This window comes from Pteropus medius, unplaced genomic scaffold (genome assembly GCF_902729225.1).
Source record: "Pteropus medius unplaced genomic scaffold, Ma_sr-lr_union100, whole genome shotgun sequence".
NCBI classification, from domain to species: Eukaryota; Metazoa; Chordata; class Mammalia; order Chiroptera; family Pteropodidae; genus Pteropus; species Pteropus medius.
Genome location: NW_024356249.1, coordinates 15013887 through 15039755, shown reverse-complemented (window position 1 = coordinate 15039755; position 25869 = coordinate 15013887). Strand labels below are relative to the sequence as shown.

The 25869-nt window shown below is 35.9% G+C and overlaps 1 protein-coding gene across 4 annotated transcripts in view; it reads left to right on the top strand.

Moving 5' to 3' along the window:
- Nucleotides 1-20444, top strand: part of PTPRZ1 (protein tyrosine phosphatase receptor type Z1) — a 162564-nt gene extending 142120 nt beyond the window's left edge. For 2 of the 4 annotated variants that reach the window (XM_039860689.1, XM_039860687.1), the window contains exons 16-29: nucleotides 360-456; nucleotides 2693-2775; nucleotides 4083-4217; nucleotides 4775-4909; nucleotides 5967-6130; nucleotides 8401-8536; nucleotides 9567-9713; nucleotides 12828-12921; nucleotides 13240-13313; nucleotides 14342-14470; nucleotides 15360-15506; nucleotides 16375-16517; nucleotides 17732-17867; nucleotides 19476-20442. In XM_039860689.1, coding sequence (XP_039716623.1) covers nucleotides 360-456; nucleotides 2693-2775; nucleotides 4083-4217; nucleotides 4775-4909; nucleotides 5967-6130; nucleotides 8401-8536; nucleotides 9567-9713; nucleotides 12828-12921; nucleotides 13240-13313; nucleotides 14342-14470; nucleotides 15360-15506; nucleotides 16375-16517; nucleotides 17732-17867; nucleotides 19476-19616 — 1761 coding nt within the window. In that variant the 3' untranslated portion in view covers nucleotides 19617-20442. Of the gene's footprint in view, nucleotides 1-171; nucleotides 193-359; nucleotides 457-2692; nucleotides 2776-4082; nucleotides 4218-4774; nucleotides 4910-5966; nucleotides 6131-8400; nucleotides 8537-9566; nucleotides 9714-12827; nucleotides 12922-13239; nucleotides 13314-14341; nucleotides 14471-15359; nucleotides 15507-16374; nucleotides 16518-17731; nucleotides 17868-19475 lie in introns of all 4 variants that reach the window. The other 2 variants (XM_039860686.1, XM_039860688.1) reach the window with 2 other exon arrangements.
- The last annotated feature ends 5425 nt before the right edge of the window (nucleotides 20445-25869 follow it).

The window sequence follows — 25869 nt, the reverse complement described above, 5'->3', positions numbered from 1 at the left end:
GATTTACATGCAACTGTTTGAAACATTCTGTTTTGTTAGTATTTGACAAATGTATTTATTGCATGATCATAGTTTTCCATTGTAAACCTAATATGAACACTTTTTTTTCTCATTTGTCGTGTGCTGTGGAATTTGATTTCTTTACTTTTTTGGCATTCATTCCCTCATTAGACACTGAAAGAGTTTTACCAGGTAAGGCATTATTTCACTGCATTTTCTTTTAGCCAAGAAATAGTTGTAACGTAAAAAAATACATATTTTTGGATAGATTATTTTGTTTGTTTTGTCTTCATTATATTTTAAAGCACTTCGCTTGAAAAGATATGTGTTAACATGTTATACGTACAATTTTTCTACAGGAAGTGCAGAGCTGTACTGTTGATTTAGGTATTACAGCAGACAGCTCCAATCACCCAGACAATAAACACAAGAACCGATACATAAATATTGTTGCCTGTAAGTATATCCTTAACTCAGCTCTGACTTTGTTATCATTGTCATTGTTATTCATTTAAACAATGTCCTGAAGCCTTCTGAGCACTACACTGAGGTGTAGCTATTTCAGGACCTGTGTATCAGGGAATAAGACTTGTGTTTGCTGATATATAGCGTTATATCACTCTAACTTAAATATACTCTGTAATTAATGACTTTTTTTTTTTTTAACAAAACAAATTCAAATGTTAGTCCAGTCCTGTCTTCAGGTCCCATGGACTGCAAATCTGTTGTTATGCTTTCTTGTATTATTAATATTCCACAGTTCTATTTTCACTTGAGCTCTAATTTTATGTGAATTTATTAACCAAGTGATATTTTCTTTAGACTATTTTTTCCTCCCACTCTTTTCCTTCCTCTCTTGCCATTCTTGCTCAGGTCTTATAAAGGGTTAGTTGGATTCCTTCTTTCCCTTTATTTTCTTAGCTATTCTCTCTTTTTCTTCTCAATTTGCAACTATCTGTTTCTGTGGTTTATTGCAAGTTTGTTTTTTCCTATGAAATTACCATCTTTAGTCTGTCTCTTTTAATTCAAGCATAATTGACATACAATATTGTATTTCTTTCAGGTATACAATACAGCAATTCAATATTTGTATATAGCACCTCTTGTTTACATTTCTTCTTATTTTATCCTAAATTTCTTCCCTGCCATCGCTTGAAATCCATCTTTATTCCCCCTTCCTGAAACTTCTTATATTCTTCCTTATATTTTTAGTGAGCTTCCCTGGATTCATATGAACACAGTGTTACCAGCTTGGTTATTTAAATCCTAGTTTCTGGAAGCCAATGAAGCTGCACTCTCCTCCCATTTATCATCACATTTTTAAATAGTTTGCGTAGATGCTACCTTTGTTTCCACAGAGCTTACACCAATTTTTATTTTTTTAGTGGAAGGTTCTGCTTCATGTTTGCCTTCCTCAACTGAAGGAACTACCTTAGCTGCACATAAAAACTCTGCTGCTTCTTAGATAGCCTGAAGTTGTTGGTAAACTAGTCCCTATACTAGCTAAATAAAATACCCACCAGGTAATTAAGAAGAGGATTAACTTTGTCGAACACCTACTATGAGCCTGGCATTGTAAAGACATAACGTCATTTAATCCCTGAAACAATTTGGCAAGATAGGTAATAACAGTCCTATTTTCGAGATGAAGAAAAGCAACCCAGAAAATTTACCCAGTATCATCCATCAGAACATATTAGAACCAAAAATACCAAAATAGGCCAACCTGGCTTTAAACCCATCATTCCATTGCCATACATATATTTCTGCATATATTCCGTGCACCTTTGTGAGCCGCTATTGTCACAGTAGTATTAATATCCCAGAATATCTCTTTAACTCATCATGGTTTGGTCTGTATTTACTTCTTCATCCTTGAAAAAAACAAATAATCTTCCCTGTGAAACTACCAAGTTTTCTTCTAGTAACACTTTCCTTTTTATTTTGTAATTCCTCCAAATAGATATAGTTTCTCTGTAGAACTGAAGTCAGTCCCAGACTCCTCATTTCAACACATTTTAGTTATCACAGTACACAGTGTGTAAATTACCATAGTTTTCATCCCCTTTGATTGGCAGTTCAGGATCCACATCCTCTGTCCTTGGACAAACGTTCTACTGCCTCCTTTTGCAATCGTTCGTTTTTGAGGTTCTTCCCTTGAAAGAGCTGTTTACTGTAACCATTCACAGTAACTTCTATGTCCCTTCCGCTTCTTTCTCTACTTCCTCTTCCTCCATCAGTCACCTCTTCAAAGAGAATGTGCTGCCATCCTTAGCTTTCTGAGACCCCATCACTCTTCTCTCCCCTTCAGTGACTCTCCACTCTTCACAGCTCCAGTATCCACCTTTAGAAACACAGGATGCGAAGTCCAGATTTCAATCTCGATGAAAACATTTATTATCATTCCAAACTAATTTATTCCTTCATGTTCCCATACTACTTCACACCTTTCTTGACACCTGAACATTCCTTTCTGTGCACTCGTCCATTCTTACCTTCTACCTTAGAAAACTTCTTGAAGGCAGAAGCTCTTTTTTTTTTTAATCTTTATCTTTGTCATTTCTGTTCCCCTAAAAGCCTACCAAAATTATATTTGTGTTGATTTTAGTTGTACTTGATAAATTATTACGTAAATGTAAATTATCTTCATGCGGAAAAGTTGTCTATAATAAATTTTTTTTTTTTATTACAGATGATCATAGTAGGGTTAAGCTTGCACAACTTGCTGAAAAAGATGGCAAACTGACTGATTACATCAATGCCAATTATGTTGATGTAAGCATGCTTTAATTGAAATGTTTATGGAAATTATACTAGACTGTGAATTTATTATGTCACTGTGCTGTACATATACTAGTACTTAGTACATGTTATATGACAAATAATAAAAAATACAAATCAGTGGTTTGAGATCCCATGATTAAAGGATTTAAGATTGAATAACAGTCAAGCTATTATATTTGGTTTATCTCCTACATGAAAGAGAGATTCAGGCTGGGAATGTATGTTCAACATAGAATATATATATATTCAGATAGGTTTATAATTCCTTAAAAGTGAAAGGCAGGACCGGTGCTTATTTTGAGTGTCCTAGAGCTTCCAGCACATTGTTGTATAGATAGTGGATGATCGATAAATGCTGACCAAAAAATTTTCCAGGTGGTGCTGGCTAAAAGTGATTAGTAAACCAGTTAACAGCCTTTACAATCCTGGGCACCCCTCAGGACACCCCAACTTTGTGGAACTTACTGGGGCTCACCAGAGACAGCAGAACACTGACTGACTTACTGGTTTTTCACTATGGTCAGTTAAATGTCAGAGGAGCTCCATTATTTTCCTGACACTGACCTCCCAATCTAGCCACCTTCAGGTCTTTGCTATGTGGAACATGGAATTCAAAGATGTTAGTACCAAATATAGGTATACACTGGGTTCGTTAAAGGCAACTGCTTCATGCTTCCAGCAGAGGCAATGTATGTGTCATATTAAACATACGCTTTGGAGTCAGAACTGGTTTTGAATCCCAGCCCTGGGCGCTGGCTAGATTTGGGAGCTTGGAAAGCTACTTAACTCCTTTAAGCTTCAGTCCTCATCTCCAAATCAGGGATGATGCTTTCATTTTGCATATACATTAAGAATTACGATTAATGTTTATAAAACATCTTAGCCAACAATGGGTGCTCAGTGATGGATAATTATTAATGATTAGCATTGTTCCATTCCACCAAAGAGGAAAAGGAGACAACACCAAAAATTTCTTAACTATTGTAGACAGCTGAGCACAATTAAAGATCAGATATTAAGCATAGTACTTAGATTAAATTGTACCTGGACTAAAGGTGCATAGAATTGTCGTCGTACCAAAACAAACAGAACTCTGTTTTTTTCCTACAAAAAAAATGTAGTTAAAGAAGAATTGCTGTATTTGTTAGTACTATTGAGTTTCTCCAACTTTGCAAATTTGTTTTTTATGATTTTCTTTTAAAGAAAGAAAAGGTGCTGACCTTAAAAACTTAAGTTTTATGTGGTTAAAATGGCATACAAATCAGTTAGTAAGAAATGTTTGTCATTTGTTTCCTCAGGGTTACAACAGACCAAAAGCTTACATTGCTGCCCAAGGTCCCCTGAAATCCACAGCCGAAGATTTCTGGAGAATGATATGGGAGCATAATGTGGAAGTTATCGTCATGATAACAAACCTCGTGGAGAAAGGAAGGGTATGTTATCTCCGAAATAGCGATTAAAGGTGCTTTTAATTGTTTTCAATAGAGTCAGCATTAGGAAACAGCAAAAATCCTGACTATGAGAGCTAGTCAGGTTTCCTTTCTGGTAAGTATGCTAGCTAAAGGAAAACTGTTAATGTTATAGGTCAAAACCCTTCACTATAAATCAAGATATCTGCTATTTAAATATATTCTTCATACTGTGAGGAAAAGTAAATGGAGCTCATTGAAAAGCAGTATAGGGTGAATTAAATTTTAATTCAGGAGCTGTAATCCAGTGCTGGTTCTATAGTGACTCAGTACATCTGGCCACACTTTTCTTGTCTGAAAGGGGGAAGTTTGGACCATATCGTTTCAAGTCCCTTTCAGTTCTGTGATTCTGTCCCTGGTCTCCTCTATAGCTAACCTTCAATAACTTAGAAAAGAAAGGAATATTTAAAAGAATGAGAGAGCCCATTCATGTCACATCTCAGACCTTTACAGACTTCAGGGATGACTTGTACACTGCTCATGGGCAAGATGGAAATAACATCTTACTTTCTCTATTGCAGAGAAAATGTGACCAGTACTGGCCTGTTGATGGCAGCGAAGAGTATGGGAACTTTCTCATCACTCAGAAGAGTGTTCAGATGCTTGCCTATTATACTGTAAGGACTTTTACCCTAAGAAACACAAAGATAAAAAAGGTGAGTTCACATATAATGGAGATCATCAATTGAGCAATACATCTGGTCCTTTTTCAAATGAGTAGGTGGTATAACCAAGACGGTAAAAAATCACACACACACACACACACACACACACACACACACACACAATTAAAGGCATTAAGAGTCCTTATTACAGCCACACCTCAATCTCAATCCCAAGAGGTTTCTTTTTAGTTTTTAAATGCCAGCCATTGCTCTGGAGCTAGATTGGTCATGGTGCCGATGGTTGCAAGGGATGTGGTACAACAACGAAAACCCCTGCCCCATGTGATAACTACACATCTAACTAAAAATAGTGGAGAATGACATTAGGGAAGAAAAAAAAATGAACTTTAATGTATTAATCAATGTTCTCTAGAGAAACAGAACTAACAGGACATATGTATAGATGGATAGATCCATGTAGATGATATAGATTAAGATATAAATGTAGATGATATAGATAGATTAGATATGGATATGGATAGAGATAGAGATGAGGGGTGGGGGGTAAAGAGATGGAGCTATTATTGATTTTAAGGAATTGCTCAAGCAATTGTGGACCTTACAAATTAGAAATCTGTAAGGCAGGCCAGCAGCCTGGATATTCAGGTAAGAGTTGATGTTGCAGTCTTGTGTCCAAATTTATTAGAACAGCTAGCTGGAAATTCAGGCAGAGTTTCTATTTTGCAGTCTTGAGGAGAATCGTTTTTCTTCAGGAATGCTCAGTCTTTGTTCTTAAGGCTTTCGATTAATTGGATGAGGCCCACTCACATTATGGGGCATAATCTGCTTTACTCAAAGTCGACTGATTCAAATGTCAATCACATCTAAAACATATCTTGACAGCAACATCTGGTATGACTGGTATTTGACCAAACCACAGACCACCGCAGCCTAGCCAAGTCGACACATAAAATTAACCATCACAAGTGACGATGTACATTTATTTTGCTTTATCATGGACTGCCAACAATAAGCTATGAATCCTGAGTTTAAGAACCCCATGTGTGTTTGTACGTATTCCTGTTATTAGCTGTCTGGTCTCTTTCAGGGCTCCCAGAAAGGAAGACCCAGTGGACGTGTGGTTACGCAGTACCATTACACACAGTGGCCTGACATGGGAGTGCCAGAGTACTCGCTGCCAGTGCTGACCTTCGTGAGAAAGGCATCCCATGCCAAGCGCCACGCAGTGGGGCCCGTTGTTGTTCACTGCAGGTGAGTCTCAGACATGGGTTTCTAAACCCATAGAACTAGTACGCTAATAAAAAGGGAATCAAAATTCCCCCAAAAACTGAGAATTGATCTACCATATGATCTGGTGATCCTTCTACTGGGTATTTACCCCAAAGACTTGAAAACTCATATCCAAAAAGATATTTGCACACCTATGTTCATAGCAGCATTATTCCCAGTGGCCAGGACATGGAAGCAACTGAAGTGTCCTATGATCAATGATTGGCTAAAGAAGCTGTGGTACATATATACAATGGAATATTACTCAGCCATAAGCAGAGAGGAAATACTGCCATTTGCGACAAAATGGATGGACCTTGAGATAATCATGCTAAGCGAAATAAGCCAGACAGAAAAAGTTGAAAATCACATGATATCACTTATAAGTGGGATATAAACCTAAAAGCAACAAATGGATAGGACAAACAAACAGAGACTCATGGACATGAACTGTAGACTAATGGTTACCAGAGGGGAGGGTGTGGAGGAGGAGGGGGAAGATAGATAGGGTAAAGGAGGTCAAATATGTGGTGACTAATATAGGGTGAGAAATCTAACTATGGGAGTTGAACACACAGTGTAAATATATATGCTTTACTGTTAAAATGTACAGCTGAAACTTATTGGATTTTGTCAACCAATGTCACCATAAAAAATTAATTAATAAAAAAATTAAAAATTAAAAAAATTTAAAAAAAGAAATGGAACAAAGGTTTTGCCAAAATGGGACCAATTTTATGAAGTGATTTCATGAAGAGGATGAAATTATGTGCTCATTTTTGTAAGGATTGATCACCAGGAAATGAGTATGCCAGACTCAGAATTTGATTGCTGAATGTGTCAAAGCACCAGGTATTTCTATGATATTTATTATTCTATTTAATTATTGAATTGAATTTTAACTTATTACTATGTGAGGTAGGCAGAATAATGTTTTGTCATTAAATTAACATTTATACAGTACAATGCTGTGGGATAAAAATGCTTGAAGTGCATCTCCTGTTCTTAGGACTTAATAGTCTATTGTAGGGTTATTATGCTAAGTTTATGTGAGAGAAACCAAAGTATACAGAGTGTGAGAAATTTGACAAAATACTTTTAAGTTGTTTCCAAACTCCTTTCTCATATTCCTGGGTTCTTTCTAATATATCATATTGACTGTGTTATCTATTCATTGTTGCCCAAGTATTTTAATTGCCAGGACTGGGTTAATGATAAGAAACAATGGCGTATCAAAGAAAGAAGAAATAATAGGTTAGAGGTTTAATATTTTTCAGTTAAAATAAATGTAGCAGTTAATGTTTACTGAATTCTGACTCTGTGCCAAACTTTATGACCACAAAAATCAAATTCATTTCTATGTGCTGTTTTGTCAAAGTAGTTTCTATGTTTTTATAGAAGCAAGTATTTCCCTTTGATATACACCTTATCTGACATATTCTAATTACCTATCTCAGTAGTTATCCTCAGACAAAGTCTGAGAGACCTATCTTGAGTTCTTTTTTTATCTGTTAGACTGAAGATAAGCTGAGGGAAACAGGAAGATGCAAGAAAAATAGCTCTGAAGGTCAGCAATTGTTTCTTAGCAAGTGGAGAAGGACTAAAGTATTGTGCAAAGCAGGTGCTAATTTCCACTCTAGCACTTTCTACTTGTCAGAGCATCTGGGGGAAAAAAATAAAAACCCACAAAACCTCGTCTATGAATTCTGTCCCTCTGGTAGTCTTTGAAGAAGTCAATAGATAATGGCCCTTTAGAAATGACTGAAGTTATGCTTTATTCCCCACAATCTCACTGAAATATTTTCAGCTGCAAGCCTTATCAAATTCTTTTTCCCATGGAAACCTTTACAAACATGTCTACCTAGCAATACAAACCCAGGGACCTTTTCTTTTCAGAGTTTGGTGAAGCTGATGTTTTCATTTTTCTCAGATAAATTTCTCTTTGCTATGCTCTGATACATACTATTTTCATTGTATAATATAAAATGAATAATAATTGTTGAAAATAAAAATCTCCAATGGAAATAGGTTGTTTTACAGTTTGACCCATAACAAAATATAAAAGAAAGAAACTGTTGTTACTAGAAGCATCATGCTTAACAACTAAACTGCTTACAGTTTTGGATTGCTAATTATTTATTATGTGGCTTATTTGCTTGGGGAAGGAAAATATTTTCATTTACCAGGCAACTAGTATTGACCTATCCTCAGATTTATTTTTTGAAATAGTTTTTTCTTTGCATTCTCTTTAGCGCTGGAGTTGGAAGAACAGGCACATATATTGTACTAGACAGTATGTTGCAGCAAATTCAACACGAAGGAACCGTCAATATATTTGGCTTCTTAAAACACATTCGTTCACAAAGAAACTATTTGGTGCAAACGGAGGTATGATAAAAGGAATAATTGTATTCATCTAAGGGTTGGAAACGTCACTAAAATGCTAAAGGGTGATAGACCAATATTTGTATTACCAGGTATAGTAGGGCTGCCATAATAAAGTACTACAAACTGGGTGGTTTTGAACAACAGAAATATATTGTCTCATCATTCTAGAGGATAGAAGGCCAAAATCAAGGTATTGGCAGGGCCCTGCTCCCTCTGAACCCTCTCAGGAAGGACTCTTGTCTCTTTGGGCTTCTGGTAGCCCCATGAGGTCCTCGGAGGCAGCAGCATCCAGTCTCTGCCTGTGTCTTCACATGGCCGTCTTCCCATTGAAAATTTGGACAAATTTTCCTCTTCTTATAAGGACACTAGTCACTACGTCATTCTAACTAATTGCACCTGCAATGACCCTGTTTACAAAAAAGGCTACATTCCTAAGGAACTGGGGTTAGGGCTTCAACGGAATTTTTGGGGGGACACAGTTCAACCCATAATACCAGATAATTGCATATAACTTATAAATGGGCCAACTAAATTTTGTCTATTTTGTGACCAAATGGAGAATATATTTAAAATAACACTAGCGAAAGAGAAAATTCAGAAAATGAGTAAGCAGATCAATCAACACTCATTTCTGCCAGCAAAATCCTTAAGTTTTTCTCACACATAATAAATGAATGGATTCATTTTCATATTTAAATGGTATGAATTATGCTCAAGTTATATCCCTTTTTAGTCCCATATTCTTTACCTTTCTATGACACAGGACAAAATCTGCATATCTGCATTTGTTTTAACTATGTCTAAATAAAAATGAATTTAAATTGAAAATTATGACAGCAGCTTGAAAACAAACAGAAACATATGTCTAGCTTTAAAACCAAACTAAACCAAACTTCACTATACATAAAAGAGAAGAGAACAATTACAAACTATATAGACAGTTGTCTGCCAATGGAAGATACTACTTTTATATGTAGATATATATAAGGAAAACCTGAAGTCATATTCCTTATTGTTGTTGTTTTTCCAGGAACAGTATGTCTTCATTCATGATGCACTGGTTGAGGCCATTCTTAGTAAAGAGACTGAGGTGCCAGACAGTCACATTCATGCCTATGTCAATGCGCTCCTCATTCCTGGACCAACGGGCAAAACGAAGCTAGAGAAACAATTCAAGGTGAGTCCTCTTTGAAGCCTCTTGGGTGTTGCCACAGAACTGAATGTTCCTGCATCTTCTCATTTGAGTCGACAAGGCCACGCAGATGGGTTGAGAGCACTGTTGGCACAGTGGCTCGTATTGTTCTTAACAACAGGCAACGAAGCCACGTGGTAGATTTCAAGGAGAACCTTAATTTTGAATGGCAAGAAGAAAAGTTCTCAGGAACCCTAGACTAACTTTTATAAATGCAGACTTGGTCCAGGAAAGGAGGGCACAGAGCCTAACAGAATGAACAGGCAGAACTTATAATACAGACGGTACAAGTGCTCTTTTTACTTTGAAAAAACCAGACCACTCAACCACAAGTGCTATGGCTCAGGCTGTTCATGCTACTCTTTGGAAAAAAATCTACCTCACTTGAAGCCCCTGAACTAGAATAGGCCAAACCACAACAATAGCTTCTTCAGCCCAGTTTCTCCCACTAACCCTGTCATGAGGCGGCGAGCTAGAGAGGAGAGCATGTTTTGTTCAATATTGTTCCTCCTGCAGCCCTAGCTGTCTGACACCCAGAAATCAGTCAGCAAAGATTTAGAAAGCAGATGTTACCAGACCTTCCAGCTAGGGTAGGGGCATTTGCAGAGTCATTGCGTTCCAGAGGAATGGAGGCTCTGTTATTTTGCTCTATATTATTTTTTTATCAAATTTATTGAGGTGACATTGGCTAATAAAATTATATAGGTTTCAGGTGTACAATTCAATAATACATCATATGTATATTGCATTGTGTATTTGCCACCCAGAGTTAAATTTCCTTCTGTCACCATATATTTGACCCCTTTTACCCTTATCTACCTCTCCCCTCCGCTCCTTTTGTCTGGTAGCCACTATAATGTCCATGTCCATGAGTCTCTGTTTGTTTGTCATGTTTGTTTGTTGCTTTCAGTTTTATATCCCACATATAAGTGAAATCATATGATTTTCAACTTTTCTGACTTATTTCGCTCAGCAGGATAACCTCAAGATCCAACCATGTTGTTGCAAGTGGCAGTATTTCATCTTTTCTTATGGCTAATATTCCATCATATATATATTCTATACTAACCTCTTACTTCCCAGAATTCCTAGAGAAACAGGGCTAATTTCTGCAAAAGGAATATCTAGGAAGAATTCAGCATTCCCTGGAAAAACCCAGGAGAGTCGACAAACCTTGAGATTTCAGTATTCTCTCTCTCTTCTCCCCGCTCAGCCAATAAAATAGAAGATGATAGCACTATGAATTCCCTCTGACATTTTGCCTTCTCAGTCAGCACCTTCTATGCTTTTGGAGAAGTAATAGAAGATTAGGGATGAATGCTGAACTTAGAACCTGCTATCAGGAAAACATTAATGTCAGTCAAGCTTATCTGGGTCATGAAGGAGCACTTTAAGGAAAGAAAAAGTACACAGTTCACTTTCCAGAAACAGATAATAAAGAAATGTAAAATGTTAACATTAAGTTGCTAGGATAGTTTTACCCTAAATTAAAACATTATATATATGCCACCCATTTTTAACAGAATTCTCATTTAAATATGATTTGCCCTCTACACGGTTACATAAGAGAAATGATATGGCTTACACTGGATTACCCAGGATTAAAATGGAAATATCAATTATTAGGTCAGAATTCAATTAAAAAGAGATTTGACTTTCTTGTTAACATCATAACTAGGGAAGAGTAGGGGTGTGTGTGTGTGTGTATATACTATCATATAAGGAAAGATATTTATTCAAGTTTATCCATAAAAATTTCTTTGAAATAAATTGCATGTCTATTTATTCAGCAAATATTTACCAGACACCTATCAGATGCCAGCCTTTGGTGTTTGATTCTGATTTTAAAATTAATATAGAAAAGACAAGAGCCAAAAACATCCAAAGCAATACTGAAAAATAAGGAATAAGAAATAGAAATTTGTTGTACTATATATGGAAGACTTATTATGCAGATACAATAATTAATATTTAAAAACAGACAAATAAGCCAGAGGAACCGTGCACATGTGGAAATTGTTATGTGATAGATATGACATTACAAATCAGTAAAGAAAGGATGAACTAATCAATAAATGATATTGGGACAATCTCTATGTGAAAACAAGTAAAATTAGGTGCCTGCTGCATTTTACATACTAAAATTATTTGAGATGAATTAAGTATCTCAAGGTGAAAGCACAGTTGTATAACTGTTATAAGGAAATATCTTTCAAGAACTTCAGGGTAAAGAAGGACTTTTTAAATAAAAACATAATTTACAAAAATTTTAAGGAAAACCTTAAAATTTATATAAAACCTTAATAAATTGGGTATAAATGTCTGTGTGATTAAAGAGAACAAAGACATTTGTGACTTTTAAACAGTGTAGATTTACATTTAAGACATCAAAACCCCCTACAAATTAATAAATGACAAGGAAGAAGAAATATGAAAAGGCAATCATCAAAGAAGAAGTTTAAATGGCTAAAGAACACTTAAGTACCCCATCCCACAATAATTAAGGAAATGCATATCAAAATCACGATGTAGCATTTTTCATCTATCAGACAGTCAAAAATTAAACACTGATGATGACTTCTAGTTCTTTATAGAAACCCTCATGTGTGCACGTTTAGAAATATACCAGCAACATTTATTGCTACAAAGTTTGACGTACCAAAACATTGGAAATAACCTGAACATTTACTAACTGGGGAAGAGATAAAAAGCAAATAGATTACTAAAAGAATGAATAAAATTCAACTATATGCATATATATGTGCACACACATCATGCAATTTACCTCCTGACTGCAGTGTGAGATTTAAGTAGGAGAAATGGCGAGTGCACACCTATAGAGGTAGCCGTGAAAAAGATCTTCCCAATGCTGACGTCAAACTAGAGAGCAAGTGTTCTCTGCTTCTTCCAACTTTCTTGGTGTAAAACATAGATGTGCCAAGGAGTTCCCTAAAACAAGATTTAGTTCAAAGAATTCCTAGAAAGTAAGTCAGATATATTTATACTCAGGATCTTATTTTGGTTGGGCTGTATGTACATGTGTGAGTATTTGAGTGACTTAAATGAAATAATCCATATTTTTCCTTGACTCTTTCTCAGCTCCTGAGTCAGTCAAATATACAGCAGAGTGACTATTCTACAGCCCTAAAGCAATGCAACAGAGAAAAGAACAGAACTTCTTCCATCATCCCTGGTAGGTTGAATCCTAATATAGGAAGAACGTTTTTCTTGGATAATAGAAGGCTTGTAAGTAATTTGACAATATTTGTACATTTTAAGACAAAAGTAATACCCTCATATTTTTCTAATTATGCCTGCTAAGGTAACTGTTAAAAAGGACTCTCAAACCCTGAAGTTTCATCTAAAAATGCAAAATACATAGAAAAAATAGCTTTAAGGTCAACAACACTCGACTTGAGAAATGCAGCTATGCTTTGCAATTTGTGTGTGTTGGGTGGGGTGGTAGTACTATGAGCACGATAAGGTTTACCATGAATGTTCTGTGTTCCAGTGGAAAGATCAAGGGTTGGCATTTCGTCCCTGAATGGGGAAGGCACAGACTACATAAATGCCTCCTATATCATGGTAAGTCAGAGAAGTTACTAAGGAGACTGCCAACACCAAAAACAGTGGTTTTGGTGCTTCAGACTGGCTGCAGATGTGGGTAGCACCACTTTTGGACATACATCAGGTCTGACACCCGCAGAACCACAAACCACAGTAGCAATAGATAATGGCATTCTTTGACGTTTTCATGTGTTCTGGGACTGGAGAAATCTCAAGCAAGGCAAAGATGCAGGAACCAAACACCATTCAAGACTGATGAGTAGATTAAAAAAAAAAAACAAAAGAAAACATAAACTCACTCATCAAAGGGGGAGCGTCTGGATACCAAAGGTGTCCTATTGCCAGAGGTGTGAAATTTGGCATTCTGCCATTGGGACTTGTGGAAACTGAGAAATATAAATTCTCCTTTATTTTAAAATTTAATTTTATTATTAGTTTCAAGTTTACAGTACATTGGTTACACATTTATGTAGTTTATAAAACAATCCTCCTAATTGCTCTTTCTCCCTTCTGGCTCTCCACCTAGCCATCACATTACTGCTGACTGCATTCCCTATGCTGTACTCCCCATCCCTGTGACCATCTGTCAACTACTAATTCATACTTCTTTAATCCTTCACCCCTTTCTCCCAGCCCCCCAAACCCCGCTCCTCTCTGGCCATCACCAAATTGTCCTCTATATTTGTGTAAATTCTCCTTTAGATTTCCACCCTATTTAGTATAGGAGACATGGTCCACAAGTCATTTCGATGAGCCTATTCCTAGAACTGATAGCTGTGTAAATAGGCACATCTTTTAAGTTCTTAAGTTTCCATTTAATCATCTGTAAAATGGGTATCACATTTTATATCCCATAATACTGCTGTGAGGAATAAATGACTTAAGGAGAAGAAAATGCTTAGTGTTATACCTGGCATATAGTAAATACCCCCTAAACATTGACTAGAGTAATCACATTATTTATGAACATAGTCTGAAAATAAATGTTTTCTGAATGTTTAAGGTCACGTATCAGGGTTCCATCTCTCTTCTCTTCCATTTCGTAGGGTTATTATCAGAGCAATGAATTCATCATCACCCAGCATCCCCTTCTCCACACCATCAAGGATTTCTGGAGGATGATATGGGACCATAATGCCCAGCTGGTAGTTATGCTTCCTGACGGTCAAAACATGGTAAGACCCTCAGGTCACTTTACTTATGGGGGGAATATCAGGTCGCAACATAAGTACTTTACTTATGGGGGGAATATCAGGTCGCAACAGCCAGAAGTCCAGCAGACAAACAAATAATGTTTTTCAACTAATAAACTGTCATCAGAATTGCACCTTGTCTACCGTTGGGCTTGGTTTGGTTATGCAACCTTCCAGATCTGAAATTGTTGAACAACAGTTTTAAATAAGAGTAGGTTAAAATTAATCTAAATTAAGTATTTTGTGACACTGCCTAAGAAAATTAGAATCATAAAATCATGAATGAAGTCAGTTCACATGCTTCTGTATTTTTTTAATAAAACTTATTAGGATATTTAGAGATTCCCTCAGCTTAAGAAGATCCATAGAAGACCAATTTGGAATAAAGTGAACTCTTAATATAGAAAGGACTTTTTTAGTATCAGAAAATCACAGATACCCTATTCTCCTTTTCATATGTATGTGGAAGACCCCCAAAATAAAACCAAATTAATATTTTATTTAGGCTTTACACATGTACTTTGAGATTCATTTCTTGTCCATAAAGTTATACTGATTATTCCAAATGATGTTGGAAATTGCTGAGCTCTTAAAATCACTTGATTTTTCTCTACTCGGTTATCAATTATAGAAGCAACAACTAATTTTTGTTATTGATAAGCTAAGAAAGCAAAATAAAGCAATAGTGTGGGTCCTTAAGTTTTATTCTGCAGATCAATCTAGTTTAAGATACAAGATTTTAAAACTATACTTTGAGTTTCAAAGAAAAATTTGAGTTGAATTTTCTGTAGCAACCAGATTTCATTTCACAGTCTGACTTAGTAGACATTTTATTAAAATCTAGAATTTTCTTTGGTTTTTAATCCTCCAGGCAGAAGACGAATTTGTTTATTGGCCAAATAAAGATGAGCCTATAAATTGTGAAAGCTTTAAGGTCACTCTTATGGCTGAAGAACACAAATGTCTGTCTAATGAAGAGAAACTTTTAATTCAAGATTTCATCTTAGAAGCTACACAGGTATGTATACAATTTAAATGACAAACTTTTCACCTTAAGCACATATTAAGTATATGTTTATTTAAGGATCTTTCCTACCAATAAAAAGAAAGAATCTGATTCCTTACAAATTGAGACAAGTTACCCAAATAATAAATTTTACTTTACTTGTCGCTTTCATTTTAAAATTCCTAGAGAATCATTAAACAATTAGTCATCGCTAACGACATGGTTCTGACTTCTACACACACAAGAAATCAAAGATTTCTCTTACTTCAGAACAATTGCTGATAGAATTTAAAGTGAAAGTAAACACAGTAAAGAAAATTCATCAATCCTAATTCTTATGTGTTAAAACAAATACATATCCTGGATTCTCCCAAGTAAAATAGAAAACATATTACCTACTAAACTAACTCATTTCTACCTAGCAATGTACAATGATTTGATAAGTGAAGAAGTGCTTTGAAAATGCACAGTGCAATAAACTAGAATTGTTTTACTAAGCTTGATTATTACCTGAGTAATGCTAGTATTTGAAGTGTAGTCTGTGCTATTTTAAAAATAAATTTTAACACTGAAGATTTTTTTTTTTTTAAGTTTAAATTCAGTGGCACAAACATATCTTTGGTGCATACTTTCATGGTTTGATTGGCATGATAATCCCACAACTAAGGCTGATTGTTAGAATAAAAAAGAGATGCACCTATAAATGACAGATGTGGCATCACAGCAGTTTCTTCCTTCTGTGAAGGAGGTGGGCTACTCGCCTGCCCGTGCCTGCCCTGTGGTTTTACTACCTTCCTGTGATTCCTGATTTTCCTTAATTATTCTACTCACTAACCAATTGGATTCTTCTAAAAACATTAATTTTTCTTTCTTCTGACAGGATGATTATGTACTTGAAGTAAGACATTTTCAGTGTCCCAAATGGCCAAATCCAGATAGCCCCATTAGTAAAACTTTTGAACTTATAAGTATTATCAAAGAAGAAGCTGCCAGCAGGGATGGGCCCATGATTGTTCACGATGAGTAAGTTCTACCCTTCAAATCATTTCACATCTTAGCGACTCCAGGTGTATGTATATTTCTGTTGTCTTTATACTGACCTAAGGGCCTGCAAAGACCAGCTGTGTTGATTCAGTCAGGGTGGATTATCTGCTTCTTATGGACAAGGTTAACAGAATATTTTTTTAATTATTATTATTTCTCTGCAACTCCAGTTGAAAGCTGGCAGTGTTGCAGGAAGTGACACCCGATGGAGGAAATCAAACGCTTAGACAACTTTGTTAGAGGAAGGAGAATTTATTAGCCAGTGCAGCACGTGGAGCTTAACAGAACCAGAGCACGAGTTCCCCTTGGTCAGATTTCTTACAGTTTATATACCTTTGCAGTGTCCATGTAAGGAGCATGTGATTCCCTTGTCTGAGGTTTTATGTGCACCTCGTGACTCAGGATAGTGAGGAGGAGTTTTGGATGGGGGCTGTAAAGGGGAAGGAATTTCCAAACCACTGGTCTTACCTATTTACAGGTCGTTTGTCTTGTAGATGTTGCAGGAATTTCCAGAAGACCATTTAGAGATTTATAGGATGTGGCTAATCTATGACCCACTGAGTCAGTCATTTCTGCAAGACCTGTCCATTACATTTTCCAGATACCACCTCTCCTCTCTTAGCAATGGGTACATGATCACAAGTATGTCTAGCATTGTATGCTGAGAACACTTTGATGATTCAGCTTTAGCATTTTGATTTTTACAGGTGCTAACCGAAAGAGACATTTCTCAGCCATTGACTTCTTGGGACAGGAGTAAAATTGATTTTCTTTTTAATTTACCAGAAACAGGAATCTTTATCCAATAGATCTTTCCAAGTGTCTGTTATGAACAAATAAAAATGGATGTGCTGGAATTATATGTTATATATATCAGATAGGATGCATATTATATAAATATATTATAACCTTAGATCATTTTGATTTATTGCCAGCTCCTTTCATAGAATAAAAATAACAAATGCATAAGCAAATATTAATCTTTTGTGAAGTATCCCATTACTAATATCATGAACACTTGCCAGGGTTTCAAATTAAACCACAGTTAAAGGCGCAGTGAAGTAAAAAGAGGCGATTCATTAAACATTTTAATGTTCTTACTGCAAAGTTGTCAAGGCCACATGCTTTGTGAGTTCCAAATGTGAAAGTTGATGCTTCTAAATGGAATCTGTGTCCCTTCCCTTTGCTTCAAGGCACGGAGGAGTGACAGCAGGAACTTTCTGTGCTCTGACAACCCTTCTGCACCAACTAGAAAAAGAAAATTCCATGGATGTTTACCAGGTAGCCAAGATGATCAACTTGATGAGGCCAGGAGTCTTTGCTGACATTGTAAGTAATAAAGCAGTGAACCAGACTTTCACTCTTAGAGAACTGCTTACTTCCTAGAGGCTACCAAAATCATTTAATCAAATATTGGTAAAAAAAAAAAAAAAAAAAATCACACTTGATAACACTAACATGTAGATTTCTAGCTGACTTACAAGTTATTCTGTCCATAATCTATAGAACTGGAATGATAAACAATAAAAATTTAAAGTTTATCTTCCAGAAAATTGATGGCTAAAAAATTTTAAATCTCATATGTGCCTTTTTGTGAGTCTTATTGTAATTCTGAAAAATATCCTCAATAGAAGCACCAACTACTCTGATTTATCCAACAAAATAAAGTTATTTGCCCGGAATTAAAGTTCTGCCTAACTCAGAGAACAGTCAGAAGACAGACCTTAAAGTCTTAAACGTTTGAAGTGTTTACTTTTTTCTCAAGTCAAATTTAATTTCTGACGTTAACAACAGCTAATTCCTGGGTACTTTTAGAAAGAAAGTTAGACAATCAAAAAGAAACAGCACATCTGGAGAAATTAGTCTCAACTTTAAAAATAATTCAGAAGTTTTTATTATTGTAGAAATATGGACTGACAAGACAATAGGGAACTTAGTGCAAAAGCCCTAATGGGAGAAACTTACGTGGGTGTAGAGTAAGTAGATAAAGGCTCACCTTCTGCTCCCTGGTCTTGTATGTATATGAGACGTATCAAAGGTTCGTCTTCAGAGCTCCAGCCCGAAGCAGTTGACCAGAGTGCAAGGTAACCCTTACACACCTGCACTTCAGAGGAGCCCCTATTAAAAGTCTCATTCAGGTCAGCTGAGTTGTATCCAGCTTCTCCTGAGTGAAACTGCCCTCTAGAGATTGAATTTTCACTCATTTCATGAATGCATTCAATGAGGCATCAGTTCACATGTGGTCCTAAAGATTTTCCACTATGTCGCTAGCTAGTCACCCACTCACACACTCTGCAACTGCCTTTCCCCATCCTCTACCACCCAAATTGGCATCTGTAAGAGGAAAACTACTTTATTTTTCAGTGTGTGTCCACCGTGAGACCACAGCAGGACACACACTCACCTTCGCTCAAAGCAGAACATAAGACTAGTCAAGCAGGTGGAGTGTGAAGAATACTTGGTAAACAGTGGATCTTGTGAAAGACTTGCATTCTGCATGACTCCCTGAGCTGACAATGCTGCCCTTTCTGAGGCCTCTCTGTAAATAGACAGACCTAATTGATTTCATAACAACTGGAGAAAGAAGAATGAGTAACTCGTATGTAGGTTACAGGTGCCTAGTGCCACAAGTTGATAAATCAGAAGCAGAACACTGTCACGTCACCCTCTGATTCCATGAAGTAAATGAATAAGAATAGAGTGCTTGCCATAGGCAAACGTACACGGGCCAATTTTCTAGGACAATGACTGTTGACTGATTGAAAAGCTACTTTAATTAGAAGGAGACATTACTATAGATTATGTACTTCTGCTGAGTGTGTAACACAATGCCCTTCTACAAACAGTGCCGAAGTATAACCAAAATATCCTTTCTGTTTCCAAATGCATGCTTTCATCGAGTTTCTTATTTGTAACTTCCCATTCTCTGTTCTCTAGGAGCAGTATCAGTTTCTCTATAAAGCAGTCCTCAGCCTTGTGAGCACGAGGCAGGAAGAGAATCCATCCACCTCTCTGGACAGCAACGGCGCAGCATTGCCTGATGGAAATATAGCTGAGAGCTTAGAGTCTTTAGTTTAACAGAAAGGGGTGAAGAAAGTTCATATCTGAGCATTATTTTCCTCTTTATAAAATTAGACAGGAGAATCAGTTCAGTCTTTCTGTTATCTGTTTTCTTCCCATCACCTGACAGTAACTTTCATGACAGGATTCTGCTGCCAAATTTATATCATTAACAATGTGTGCCTTTTTGTAAAACTTCTTGTAATTCACTTATTGTGTTTAAACTAAAATGATTGAATTTTACAGTATTTCTAAGAATGGAATTATGGTGTTTTTTTTTAATTGACTTTAACAGAAATCTTCAATTTATAGATATTAGTAATACCAAACTACAGAAACATGTTTGTTTTTAGTGTCAAATTTTTAGGTGTATTTGTAGCATTCGTCACGTTTGCTAGAAATATAACTTTTAACATAGTAGACTGTAAATAAAATTCTCTGTTCCCTATGATATTCAACATTTTACAACTGTAGTATTCACCTAAAGTAGAATAATATAAAATAATATGATACTTACTGTAAATACTGCTCTAGTGTTTCCATGGACCAAATTTATATTTATAATTGTAGATTTTTATATTTTACTACTGAGTAAGTTTTCTAGTTCCATGTAATTGTTTAGTTTAATGATATAGTTCATTATCTGGTCTTACTTTCTAAGTCTTCTGCTATTCTTTCATGTTATCTCGACAATTAACTCTGTTTTAGCATGTAATTTTAACTTTTATGAAAAATAAAAAACATTTGTTTTGAAAGAAGATGTTTTTATGAAAATAACATCTTACTCAACATTGTTTAAATGGTTTTTATCCATGGCATTGCAAAAATAAATATAAATATTGCCATCAATTTGCATTTGCCTGTGGAGTGTTGCGCTGGGGCATGTGTACCTGCAAATTGTGGACATGGGTCCTGCTAGGATATCGGAAATGAAGAAAAGGTTGATGGGATGGGACAGTGTTTAGAGCGGTGATTCCCAAACTGTGCATCGAGGCACGCAGGGATGTCACAAAATTTTACATTTTTGAGGATAACACAGTAATATGTACTGACACTACACAACTACTACTGACCCTAATTACTTAATAAACAATGATCGCATATTTCTTTTGGCTTAACAGAGCTGTGAAATGTTACTGAGAAGCTAAGGGCACTATGTACCATGAAATGTTGAGAAATTTGGGTTTAGAACCAAGCTGGGAATGAGAACTAGGCAGATTCGCCAGTCAGGGACAAGCTAAGCTGGATTGGAAGGCAGGTAGATAAATAGACAAGGGCCATGAGGTCATAAATGCCAGGATGGAAAAAGGTAAGAAGTACTATGTTAAGGCAAATTGTCAGGATCCGAAAGCTACATAGAGCTGAAGTGCAGGAAAACAGAGAATTGTGGGTAAGAAGCCTACTTTGACAGTGGAAGCCGTCCCCTGCCTCAGCCAGGAGTGTTTTATAACTCTCCCTGAAGAGGGCACTATTTCCCAAGACTGCCCAGCTTAGGGCCCGAAGCAGGAAGCCAGGAAAAGTTTCATTTAAACCAGTGGTTCTCAGAGTATGGTTCCCAGACCAAAAGCATCAGCAAAACCTGGGAACTTGTTAGAAATGCAAATTCTGGATTCCCTTCTCAGACCTACCACATCAGAAACTCAGGTCAGGGTTCGGCAATTTAACTCATGTTCAAGTTTGAGAACCACCGCTATTTACCAACAATTCAGGGAGCCTCCAGTTTCCTCAAGCAATAATCAGGAGGGTTTTTTTTACTAAATCCTTAAATTAGAACCAAAGTTAATTAGTTCCTTTTTCTGAAGCTTTCTTTTTAAAGCAATAGTCATGAAGAGATGGGAAATAGGAAATAGGGAAATAGGAAATGGGAAAAAATAGTGTCACAAATCACAAAATGTTGAAGCATTGTTCTGCAAGGTATAAAAAATCCTGGGTGTGCTTCTTTCTCATCCTCCCAGGGAAGAAGGCACAAGGTTAATTTTGATTCCTTGATTGCTTTTCTAACCTAGTCCTAGTCCTGTTGTTTTACAGTTTTGTTTCCCCATAACCCACAAAGTCTAATCGTAAGCTGATGTGAACCAGAAGTACATGTCACCTTAATTATTTCGTCTATTTTTCCCTTAGCATTTGTCCCAAGAAAAAATAGCCTTTGAAGGAAGAAGGAATTTTTTTTTTCCCCTTATGGTTATTTATTAGTGATGTGTCCTGCAGAATCTCTTTCAAGAGAAAGTAATTATGCAAGTAACATGTATAATAATTAGGCATTTTATAGATAGATTCTAATAAATATACCCTGAAACCAATAACAAAGACAGCTCCTATCAGATGTAGCAATCTTTCCTCATCTCTTGACCCTTAACTCTAAGACTATGAGGGAAGTGAAAACAAATGAAGCCTGGTAACTCAGTCAGGTAAGTCTTACTCAATTATTTATATCCATTACCAAAATTTTATTCATTGTGCATTCACACCTTTTATCCATTACATTGTTTTATTACAACATAACTGTGGTCATGTGAATATATTTTTATTCTATTTTTATATCATTACATTTGTTATTACATGTAATTTATAAACTTATTGTTATTGTATAATATTCCATGTAGTATGGTGGTTTTCTGCTACATTTTTCTGCCGCAATACTATGACAAACATTTATTTATGTAAAAAGCTTTTACCATACGTAGGATCACTCCTTAGTATCAATTTCTGTTATCATTAGGCAAGCAGATTGTATGAACATTTTTATGTCTTAATACTCCCTCACTTGTACAGTTTACATTCCCACTGGCAAAGATATTAGAGTCCTATTGTTCCATTCATGGATTCAGGCCCTTCTTAAATATCTCTTCGGCACAGTGTCTCAAATTGGCCTATCTGAAGTAGCATCCTCTCCTCCCAAGGAAGATATTCAAAATATTTAGCACTGATCATCAGAAGAGACGTGGGCTGCCTCACTGTCCTGTGTGTACCAGCTGAATGTCAGCTCACCTCTCCACACCCCCTAGACTCCCAGGACTTCCTCATCTCCTACCCTGCTTTAATTTTCTCAGTAGCAGATTTTGTTTTCCGAAAAATATTTTGTATTAGTTTGCTGTCTGTCTCCTCTATTATTAGTATAATAAGCTCCATGAGGAGATTAATTTTGACTCTTTTTTTTTTATGTTTATATTCCCACACCTAGAACAGTACCTGGTACATTAAAGGCACTCAATACATTTTAGGTAAATGAATTGATTAATGAATGAGTTGATTTTTGCCTGGAGTGAAAATGCTCTCTTTTGATAGTCCTGGGAACCTGACACTCTGTAGTAATGTTCCTCAACATATACAAAATATCCATTTTGACAAAATATGTCTATTCTTAGGTTTTCGCGTAGCACCTTTGTAAATTAGTCTAATTATAAAAGGTGTTTCTACACTTTATCTCCAATTTTAAATCATGTAGAGCTGTTTTACAATCTCACAAAAATATTAAGGATGAGCATAATCTATCTATTTAGTTAAATGTACCAGAACTATAAATTCCATCATTGTTCCAGTATTATATACTCCCTGAGAATTTGTGGCAGCTGCTTCTTCATATAAAATTAATATAAATATTTAATACATACATATTCCATTTAATATTATGCCACAAGAATCTTACTTAATTTTCATATTTCTTATCTGAAACCCCTTAATTTATTAGCATTTAAAATGACTTAGACCATTTCTCTATATACAAAACTTGGAAAATAAAATCTCTTTATAAGCAGATATGTTTTAAAATATGTTCTTAGAATTGAATTTCACTCACAAATAGCACACAGAATCTAAAATAGTAAGCATTTGTTGAATTAAACTTTTCAAGGAAAGAAAATTATACGTTTGTCAAAATAAACAAAACACACTTTTATTATTGTAATGCTTGAAAATTATCTACTCACCTTCTAATTACAAGATATTCTGTTACTTTAGAGGTCTCCTCCTCATTAGTACAATATTGGCATGTTAGAGTAGGTGGTATTAAATATTAAGGCATACGAATGAAACACCACTAGTTTTAAGAATCTAGACATCTAGGTATTAAATTATAGTTAACAAGTTTTTTTTAAGGTAATCATTTAAAAAAAAAACAATATGGAAGTGGGAGTAAGAAGAACTGTGGGTGTGAGATCAAAACATTATTATATACACGACGATAACTTCAAATCAGTCCGTCAGCTGTGACACATTCTAATCAGGCCACAAGAGACACAGACTGACCTTTGAAAAACTCTCCAAATATGCTAATTTGCAGTACTTTGCTGTGAAACTTTAGGCATGCCATTCACATCTCTCAGATTCTTATTATCTTGCTTGACTCCTTGGAGTGTTGCCTCAGTTCTGAATTATCTACAGAGAGAAATAAACTGATGCAAGTTTTTTTTTGTTTGTTTTTTGTTTTTTGCCGCTAACTGGTTTAACAAAGTTATGTATTAAAAACTATAGCATTAAGGTTGCTAATGAAAAATATTAAACAAGTCTCTTACAGAACTTTAGTTCAGGTGTTTTAAGGGACTCAGAAAGTTAAAACCACATTTTGTGAGCTTTTTAGAGTAAATGAAAAACATTCCATATTTTGTCTATAGTGTATGTCCAGCTCTAAGCTCATGGGAATACATAAAAAGATTCAAAAACCACCTAGAGAAAATAATGAAATGGTTAGAAAAGAACTAAGGCCAATGAGGGAAAAATGATAACTGGGGTCATTACTGCATATTCACAGAATCTGTGCCACTCTCTTTCTGAGGTAACTTTCTGTGGCAGACTGTATTTTCCAAAAATAGCCCAATAATATCTTCTCTCTTACATGTGACTCTGAAACTCATCCCACTGAGAAGTATAGTCTGTGGTCCCTTCGCTTGAATTCAGGGGGGCTTTTAACTACAGTGAAAGTGATGCTATGTGACTTCTGAGACTACGTCATAGAAGGCAATAATGTTCAGCTTCTGCTGGTTTTCTTGGGATGTTTACTTTTAAAACAGAGCCACCATGCTATGACAAAACCCATACGTAAGAAGACTTACGTATGAAAGAAACCAAAGTCCTGGTCCACTGCCCCAGCTGAGCTTCCAGCTGACAGCTAGAACCAACTTGCGACCTCTGAGAGCAAGCTGTCTTGAAGTGCATCCCCCGGTTCCCAAACAATGCACCCCAAGTGAGACCGTGTGGAACAGAGATAAACCATGCCCACAGAGCCATGCCCAAATTGCAGACTGATGAGCAAAATAACCAACTGCCATTTTACACCACTACATTTTGTGGTGGTTTGTTACACAGTAATAATAACTAGAATACTTCTTATACTTCAAAGTCTAAAAAACTATAAACTATATTTTTCTGACTCCTTTGCAGCTAGAGTTCTGGTTGTGAATTGTGTTCTACCAAATACAGGGAGCCATAAAGTCTGGAAATATAGATGATATTATTTTACTATGCATTGTAATATTGTGATAAATCACTATTATGTATTTGCTTATACTTCCTGAATTGCTGGCCACTTCATAAATACCCTCCCACATGATTTAGAAGACAAAGGCCATCTTTATTTGTGGAATGTGGGGGTGAGAGAAAGGGAAGCATCGAGGATTAGGTGCAGAGCAGGGAGAAAGAGTGCTTGCCATTTCCTGAGGCGGCAGGAAGTCAGGTGGAAGAACTGGTTTGGGGTGAAATTCCTAGAGTGGCCTCCTTGAGAAACACGAGTTTATACGATAAACTCTTAAATTTACGCTGAGTTTAAGAAGTCTGGGAGATATCCAAACAGAGATGTCTAGAAGTAGTTGCAAACCTACTCTGAAGTTAAGGTGAGAAAGTTTGGGATTCATTAGAGATATAGATGACATTTAAAGCCATGAGGTAAGACGCATGCACCCAGAGAGAATATATATAGAGAAAGAAAATAGAGTCCTGAAAAGAATCCTGAAGATCATCATCATTTAACATGTGAGCAGATAAATAAGAGGCTGAAAAGAACCATCTTCATTAAGTATCATACAAATTGAACCATTTCCACAATTTCAGCCAATGTTAAATCTCAGATTTCATTGACCAGAACTTATATATAACCACTCTGTACCAGCCAAAATATTTAAGTTTTTTAAACATTATCTGAGTATCTTAAGAATCCATGCTGCTGCAAGTCACTCTTCCCTCATCTTTTCTCTTGGTCTTCTCCATGTTTTACAATATCTTTTCTCTACCAAACTCTCATTTGATATCTATTTCCTTTTAAGTATTTTTTTTTTTCAAC